At 32.3% G+C, this 8,950-nt stretch overlaps 2 protein-coding genes across 4 annotated transcripts; both read right to left on the bottom strand.

The window, feature by feature from the left end:
• Positions 1-918: 918 nt before the first annotated feature.
• LOC125582425 lies at positions 919-1,617 on the bottom strand. Its single transcript, XM_048749117.1, has one exon. The coding sequence runs from the start codon at positions 1,615-1,617 to the stop codon at positions 919-921; it is 699 nt and encodes a 232-aa protein (XP_048605074.1).
• Positions 1,618-3,645: 2,028 nt separating this feature from the next.
• On the bottom strand, positions 3,646-8,418 carry LOC106425543 (pectin acetylesterase 11). Of its 3 annotated transcripts, none has more exons than XM_048747861.1 (13): positions 8,178-8,418; positions 6,372-6,484; positions 5,850-5,932; positions 5,617-5,746; positions 5,445-5,524; positions 5,253-5,339; positions 5,044-5,168; positions 4,876-4,936; positions 4,729-4,782; positions 4,567-4,644; positions 4,375-4,480; positions 4,150-4,295; positions 3,646-3,891 (listed from the first exon to the last, which is right to left on the bottom strand). In XM_048747861.1, the coding sequence occupies exons 2-13, from the start codon at positions 6,481-6,483 to the stop codon at positions 3,778-3,780; spliced, it is 1,176 nt and encodes a 391-aa protein (XP_048603818.1). In that variant the 5' UTR covers position 6,484; positions 8,178-8,418; the 3' UTR covers positions 3,646-3,777. The 3 variants fall into 3 exon arrangements, with proteins under 3 accessions (XP_048603818.1, XP_048603819.1, XP_048603820.1); XM_048747862.1 differs by having other exon boundaries at positions 6,372-6,497; positions 8,178-8,366; XM_048747863.1 differs by lacking the exon at positions 6,372-6,484 and having other exon boundaries at positions 8,178-8,338.
• Positions 8,419-8,950: the final 532 nt, after the last annotated feature.

The raw sequence follows: 8,950 nt of genomic DNA, 5'->3' as shown, positions 1-8,950 counted from the left end.
TGATGTACCATTAGTGAGAGCTTTAAAGCTTTCCAGCCGTGTATATTATGGTTGTAAACCATGGAATCCGAATTTATGATATGATCATGGACTGTGGGTTTTAGTCCTCTCTCCCCCTCATGAACATACTCATAATTTCGTAGTGCTTAGGACAGTGGAGCCTTAATTATTTTAGTGATTTTCCCTTTTGTGTACTTATAACACATTGTGAGATTTTATGGGATCACTTTTGTGCCTTAATTAATTTTTCATCATGTTTTGGATCAAGATGGCTAATCTGGTCATGCCATAAGTGTTTATTTCGTGGTGAACCATACTGGTTACCATGGCTTTATGCCTCTTTCATACTGATCCTTAGCATAGAATAAATCAGTAGAAAATATGGGTATAGGCATTCATAATGCTTTTAGGCGATTTTTCAAAAATCTGAAAGGAATCGTATTTTCTTTGCTCACTGGTTCAATGTAGAAACATTGATTTTTTTTTTCTTTATAACTCAATGGGTCTGAATAATGTCGTGTCTTTTGCCATTGTCAGTACCAATTAATTGATTTCAAGTGATTGTAGGAAGGTAAAGTTGAACCTATACAATCAAGATGAAGTTAAATCTATGCGAGAAATCAATCTATCAGTGAACTGACTCATTAGTCTACACCCAACAATTGATTTTATGTGATTGCAGGAAGGTAAAGTTAAACCTATACAATCAAGGTAAAGTTAAACCATGCATGAAATCAACTATCAGTGGACTGATTATCCTTTTATTAAGGTTTTATTTGTTATTTAATCAAGAATCATCAAGCAAGACCAAGCAAGATAATATATAAAAACAAAATCGTTTTTATTATTTCAATAACATAAATGAATAACAAATAAATCAAATCAGATATGAAAACATAAAATCAGAATGTCGGAAAATTATTCAATGTATAATCCGACCTCATGGTCCATGAGTGTCCACTCGGAATCCTCCTCAGATCTCTTCTTATCAAATGTGGCTTTATTAGCTTCAGGGATTTTCATCTCACTGTCTAGTACTTCATAATATATCTCCATGATGTCATTAAACCGTCTGATGTTATCCATCTTTTTCTGCTTCTTTTGCTCAATGTCTAATAAATATGAGAACATGTCATAATAGGTGGTGAAACCTTTGGCCTGATGTGATAACAACACTTCCTCTGAATGGAATGTGTCACGAGTTTTGTTTAACAAATCCTCGTTTGTTACCAATTCACCACATAGTCTAAGACTATAGGTGATTCTCATAAGATCAGAGTGATAATTGTCCACGGATTCATAATCCTGGAACCTTAGAGCTTCCCATTTTTTCTTGGATTCGTGCAACAATGGCTCACAGAATCTAGAATTCAAAAATGACCAGAGATTATGAGGATCATTAACATATCCAAACTCGTCTCTTAGGTCCTCACAGAGATGGTGTCGCATAATCATTATGGCTCTGTGTCTTTCACACGCAAGGGTGTCATTGCCATACTTGATGCACTTCCCAAGTCCTCTAGACTTCAAGACGGCTGAAGTGTTTATAGCCCAATCAAGATAATTATCTCCAGAGAGATCAAGGGCTTTGTAATCTGAGGGTATGAAACTCGACATCTGAAATCATTATTCAAAACAGGTCTTAATCAAGTAATCTTTTTGAAATTTTTCATGCTTCATATCAATGCCACACACGGACCAAAAGAAAAAAAATTCTAAATGATGCATTTTCTTAAAACCATACGGTTTAAGGTGTGGATCAATGTATTTTTCAGATTTAAGGTCCTCTTATTTCAAGCACAAGGTTTCAAGGCCTTTAGGGATTCTATCTTAGATGATCAAGAAAATGTTCCATATTTTCTTCATCCCATTGGATCGGATCATTTAGTATAATGATTTTTTTCAGTTCAGATCAGATTTCTTGAAAACTATGAATGATCAATATCCCTAACAGTCGAGATTTCATGTTCAGTATGCAATATTAGTATGCAAACAATATGCAATCAAGCAAACCAATTCAATCATGAAATCAGGTTAGGGTTTTCGAAAAATATACCATATATTTATTATTATTATTATTATTTTTTTTTTGAAAAATAATCAAATCAGAAATTATTGTGACTTAAAAAAATAAATCATGAAGATTTGATTTATTCAAGCAATTTATTATATACTTTTCGATTTAAAAATAAATATATTTTCTCAGATATATCTCTGATATTTCGATTTTAAATATTAAAAAAAATATTTTTTTTTCAATCCTAATCAAGTTCTAGTCGTTATCAATCATCAGGAAAACAAATTTCTCAGACAAGAACAGGAGGTAAAACCTCGGATTAATTTATGAAACCATGATCAGATTTTCAAAAAAAATTATGTAACATGCAGTCCTTAACAGTTCTAGTTGATTCAGATCAGATAAGAACATTAAACAGGACAATAATGATAAGTTTAAGCAAGTAACAGTCGGTTTCTTTCAACATATAGCAGTCAGATTTTAAAAAAAAATTGTTTAACTTTCAATCCTGAACAGTTCTAATGTGAAACTATCATCAGGAAAAGTTATAAACAATTTTAAAATCAGTTTCAGCTTAAGAACAGGTTCAAAACAAGTTCAGGTTCGAGATTTTAAAGAGTTTATGGTTTCTGGTTTTATTTTATTTGCAGAGACATACTAAATATAGCTACATGGCTGCGGATGGGGGTATTTAATATTTTTATGGGTTTTAGATGAGTTTTCGATGATACCTGAAAACTTTTGATGGGTTGATCGGTCTATCAGTTAGAGATCTTCCTGGTTAGCTGATGGATTGCTCGAAATTATTGTTTTTGTTGCTGCTTGTTGGAATAGGATACTGGTATATGGTTGAGAGAGATTTTGGTTTCTGGAACAAATTTTCCGCCTGTATTGTAGCTGAGCGTGAGGGCGCGTTCGAACTCCGATTGATGCGGGGTTAGCGGCGTTGGCTTCGTCTCGTCAAGAGCTTTAATTTGGTATCTGGCTCGTCGTCTGGATCCACCGGAGTTGAGGGATAGAGCTGTTTGAAGTTCGTCGGGAATTAGGGTTTTTACTGCTCGGATTTATTTCTGGTTTTTAGGGTTAGGGTTTATGAGAGCAACGTCGTGCTGATAGCGTGTTGTAAATGAAGTGTTGGGAAAAATACTTCTGTTATTATTACTGTCGACCAGAAGGTACATATATATACAAGGTATTAGACAGTCATAAGGTCATGTTTATCCTAACAAGATAAAGATAAGGATAAACACTATGTTACAGATATACATGGAATATATACTAGATAAACACATAGTCTCTGGTTGTCTTTATCATGTCCCGGATTGGATCTGCAGTACGGACTGGTCCATTATCGATCATCATTTGGTTTATAACAATGATGTTTTAGATAATTTTCGTTGTTTTATAATATAAGATGTCTTCATATATATAGATAATTTTATCTTTATTAAAACTGCGTAACCAATTGCATTTTACTATTTTCATTTATAGTTACAAGAATTATATTTTAAGTTATATTTTAATGTTACTTTGAAAAAGTAGATTTTTAATATATGTGTATTAGTGTAAAACATTATCTTTTATGAAAGCGAGTAATAAAGAATCTATTTACATGATTGAAAAGATGATAAAGTGGAATTTTTTTTTTTTTATTATTCATGTCTTTTAAACAATTGTATCAGTTATGTATCATATTAAAAATTTAAACAACAATATTAAAAGAAATAAATTTATGTGGAATTTAAAAACATCAATAGATTTTAGTCTTCAGTGGATACTGCAGGACAAGTAGGATTGCAATTCAAAGATGGACAATCTATGTTCTGAAACGTACTCCGCTCATAGAACCAGTCTCCAACCGCTTTCGCCATTTTCTGAAAAGAAAAATAAAATACCAAAACACAATTTAAAAGAACATTTTGATTGTAATAAAACTTTTCAATAAAAGAAAGAAGGCATTTATGTTTTATTTTCTAAATCTATCACTTAGAAAATTCAGTAATGGACTTAATCTACGATCTGAAAATGACACCTTTTCAAAATTTTAGCATTTTTTCAATTAAGAACTTGTGTTCGTTCTATTTTATTGTTTTTTAGTTATCTTTTGTATTAAAAATATAGTGAGTGATTACCGTATTGCCGACTTGGGGGCCTTGAGCACCGGACCAAGTGGCGGCACTTCCACCTTGGCAATGAGCGTGGCACGAATCTAAGAACAATCCTCTAGTCGTCGTTGCTCGAACAGGTGCCAACGCAGCCAACATTTGGTCTCTATACCCTGAGAGATTAAAACCAATCGGTTTAGCCAAGTAGACATCAAACAAGAGCCCATTTAGTTAATCTTCACCACTATATACCTTGAACGGTTTGAAGCTGAGCGGCTGTACACTTCTTAAGATCAAGCTTACAATCCTTCCACTCTTTGCGTTTATCAACAGAGGTTGGAGCCAAAACATTTTTGATCTGTATAAAAACAAATACGAATAAATCTCAGTCTTAAGGGTTACATAATGCAGAAAAAACAATAATAGCGAGATAAAAATCAGTACCTGCCAAGAATCGAAGGCAGCATTGATTACGAAAAGTGGTGTTTGCATGGTCTTTACAACGTATTGCGGGAAGAAACACTGCAAAAACAATCAAACATAGCGTTTATACAATATAACCAAAGGGCAAAACTCTGTATCAACGATGTCTTAATAGAGATTTACCAATTCTGGCTTCATACTTGAGGTGCAAGAAGCAGGAAGACTCTTTGCAGATCCCTGCACATAGTGATCAAGGTTAGCGGCTATAGAAAGAATCTAATGTCTTAAAGAAATGTGGTCGGAAAAGAGAGAGAAAGAGAGAGATCTTACGTGGGTCGATACGACTTTGCTGTAGTATGATTCGATGTAAGATCCTCCACTGATATCCTTACTGTTTAAAACAACATATTTAACAAAAGAAGTTACTTAGTTTTGTAAGATGCTGTTTGGTTAATGTAATATTTTTCTGCGTGATGTTCTATAGATTATGAATGTTACCCGTGGATGAAGAAACCGGCGTCGGAAACACACTTGACCTTAGCTGTTGTGGGGAGAATGGACTTGAATTCGTCGCAATGTAGAATCGCAGCCAGTGCTCCGGCTGAACAACCGGAGAGTATCGCCTGAAAATGCTCAATTTAAAAAAATATATATATCCCAAGAAATCATTAGTTAAATTTAAAATTAGAAGTTTCCAATGTTCATACGTTTTGAGCGTTGCTCATTCCCTTGGCCATAAGATCATCGATCACCGCACGCCAAACCCTAGCACCGCGGAAGAAGAGCTTGTTTGTCTGAAAATTTTCAAGTACTAAAGTTAGATTATTCCCCAATATGCTTTTTAAATGATTCAACGATTTGAAGTACTAAAATTTAACGGTGACACTCTGATGAATTACCGGATCAACGGCTTCTATATCACCGGTGAAAGATGAACCATCACAATACCGAACTTTGATTCTGTTCCAGTTATAAAAGTCTGCGAAGATACAAAATCCAATCAATCTCATTGCATTAAAAACATGATGAGCAACTCATGAAATTGATAAACAAAAAAAATATGTTAAGAACCTGGATTGGTGCTTTGCTTGCCACCCAAGATACCGGAGAAACCAAAGTCTTTGTTCATAAACTTAGACGAACCCTTCATTGTAGTTTTACGTTTTACGCATGTAGCTATATCAGTGCACCATCCTCCTCCCTAGTACATATATATGTAGTTAACTTAGTTATGCTCTTCCATCAATGTTTGTGATAAGAATTTTTAGTATTGATATAACTTAAAAAAGTTATTTTCAACTAACCTCCATATGAACGATCCAGTTGTTCACACCTGAACCAGATCCTTTATCGAAATGGTACGCTGGTGCGCTACCGTCCAAGCACACTGTAGAAATGTTGTAAACAATTATACCAATGGTTTCCAGTTACAAATATATATACATATATTATACCAATGGATTTTTTATTTATCAAATTAATTATACAACAATCGGCTAGTAAATTGGCATGACTTCGATCAGAAAAAATAAATAAATACAATATGTATTTTATTCTAAAATCATATACTCAAACCGAATTTATAAATAGCTAATTTTTGCTCAACGTTCCTAATTTCTTGCAGGATATATATTTAGCTGAAAATAATAAATTTTAATGAATTTAAGGTCATAGCATTTGGATGCACTAAACTCGGTTAAGAAAATTAAGTGTGGTCTAATTCATTCGGTTCAGTCTAGTTTCTAGGCCCATTTATATGGTGAATGCTCAAACTTTTCCCTTAATCAACATATTCGAAGCAAAAATAAAAATAAAAAATTGCGTACCGGCTCCTTTAGCCACAGCAGATTCAAGATATGTGATGGGGACCGCTCCAGCTCCGATCACAACTATGGCTAATACCATAATACTTGACCATAATTGCTTTAGCCTCACCATCCTGTAATGTCAAACTAACCCACGTTTTAATAAAATTAAACTTTCCCCTAGCAATATCTTACTGTGATAGGGGCGGACCGAGAAATTATTTTATAGGGTGTCAAAATTTAATTACAAAAAGACATGATATCAGGATGTGTTCGAACTCAGATTAATAGGGTGTCAAGAGATGGATTTTACCATAAATAACAAAGACTCCTTATTACATTACACAAAACATAATTTATACAAATTTAAGGGGTGTAATGTGACACCCCATTATGCTTAATGGGTCCGCTCTCTGTGAGTGGTTAGAAAATCCGACTAGATCATTAATTCTCTCCCAAACACAGTAAGAATGCATGTCTCTATATTTTTTTTCTAAAACAGAGATGAATTTGTTTCGATGTATGACTCTATGATAGATTCATCTATTTTAGAGGAAGATATAAAAGAATTCTACTTTTCACCTCTATATTTAAAGGTAAAAATATCACATCTCTATATTTTTTTCTATAAATAGAAAAACTCTATTATACAGACATACATTGAAGCAAATTCAATTCTATAATAGAAATTCTTTATTTTAGAAGAAAATATGAAAATAGATACGGGTTGGAGATGGCGTTAAGCTCAGATCACGAGATGAGATCAGATCTCAAGTAATGTTTTTCTGTTGTTTATTTATTTGTATTTACCAACAAATCGTGTTAAAATAATGCTAAATTTCGTTGTGTGGTAACTTTATTGAACTACACGAATATATGTAAGAAAGTATCAGTATTGGTTCTGGTGTACTCAAAAGTCGGGGAACAAGCAGACCAGTCCATGTGTTATTTTATGTTGGCTGTAGTAAATTACCTCGATGGGTGTACTCCACCGAAAAATAATTTAGTAATATTATTTTTTCTTTTTATAAACTGGCTTTCATAAAAAAAACTGACTTTCATAATAATTTATATTATTAGCTTTATTATTCTAAGTTCAAAAGATAAAATAAGTACAATTAATATTAGGAGTAATTACTTGTTTACTCAATGCAATCTATATTAGTACTCTAAAATACAATAAGTTGGACATTTCTTTAATATTTTAATATTAATTGTTAAATTGCATTTCTAATAAATGCGATTGAGATGGTGACAAGTAAATGGCATAAAAATATGGTGTATCCGAAAAAACCCTTCTTGGCCAAACTTAAACCAACCGGAACTCACGGCGTCGAAAGGGGCAAAATGAGAATCATGAAAATAATAAGAATTCAATCTATATATAACTTTTAAATTCAACAAATATTTTTTATAACTTGAATTCAACAAATATTTGGTTTATAGAAATATTTTACTTGACTGAAATGATAAGATTGAGACAAAAAAAAAAATCAAGATTCCTGCATCATAAATTATACGACTGCTACGTTAAACTCCGAGATCACTCACAAGTCACAGTTTTTTTTTTTACAGTTTTTTTTTTTTAAAACATATCTAAAAAGCTATGGTTGAATAAGAGCTAAGATCAATATGTAATAGAAGATCTTTTAGTTGGTCGAGCAAGATGGAAGAAATTTTTTTCAAAAAAAAAAAAAAAAGATGGAAGAAATTATAAATAACAAAAAAGATGGAAGAAATTATTATACAAAAGATAGAATAACTGAGAAATATCTAATAATTTGTAGGGAAAATGAAACTTAATTATATGAAGAAAATAAGCTTTACCTTGAGAAATGTCTCTTCAGATTCTTTTTTCACGTAGAGAAATGCGTAAAAGAGGAATTTTCAAGAGTAAGGTTTACAAGTTCATAGAAAGCCATTGCCGTCTTCTCTGTTATATAGATAGATACAGAATAGCACACGTTGAAAGAAAACTTTTATTTTTTTGTCTTTCCATTTATCTTTTTTGCTTTGTTTATTAAAATAAGCATAAAGTTTTTTGGTTTCTTTCATGTATTTGCCAGGTCACGAGACATTCAACGTCAAAAGAGTGTCATGAAAACTACCTTTGTAGTATGATCATAATTCACATTTTAATTCATTATACTTTTTTTGTGTTCAAAAAAAAAAAAAAATTCATTATACGTTTTTTATTTAGCTCTCTGATGTTAATCTATCTTAAAAAATTATTATTTATTTGATTAGAGTATATTTCTTTTACTGATAAAACTGAAACCAAGAGATAATAAAAGAAAAAGAAAGGTGTTTTCACCTCTTTGCCGGGAACCCAAGCAATGTAAATAGTCTTTACCAGCGCGAATCGAATCCGGGTGGCGGAAGTTACAGCCGCAACCCTTTTACCACTAGAGCTGACTCGTTCGGGTAAAAATGTTTTTACCAAAAAAAAAAATAAAAGAAAAAGAAAATTAAAAGAAAAAAAAAGAAAAAGAAAAATTGTTGATGTGTTCGTGGGATAGTGGTAAGAGCTTATATAATACTACAAGTCAGAGAGTTTTTTTTTTCCAAATTACAATACAGAATCTAAAGGACAAATTTTG

Source organism: Brassica napus, chromosome C2 (assembly GCF_020379485.1).
Source record: "Brassica napus cultivar Da-Ae chromosome C2, Da-Ae, whole genome shotgun sequence".
NCBI lineage: Eukaryota > Viridiplantae > Streptophyta > Magnoliopsida > Brassicales > Brassicaceae > Brassica > Brassica napus.
This window is presented reverse-complemented; position numbering and strand designations above follow the sequence as displayed.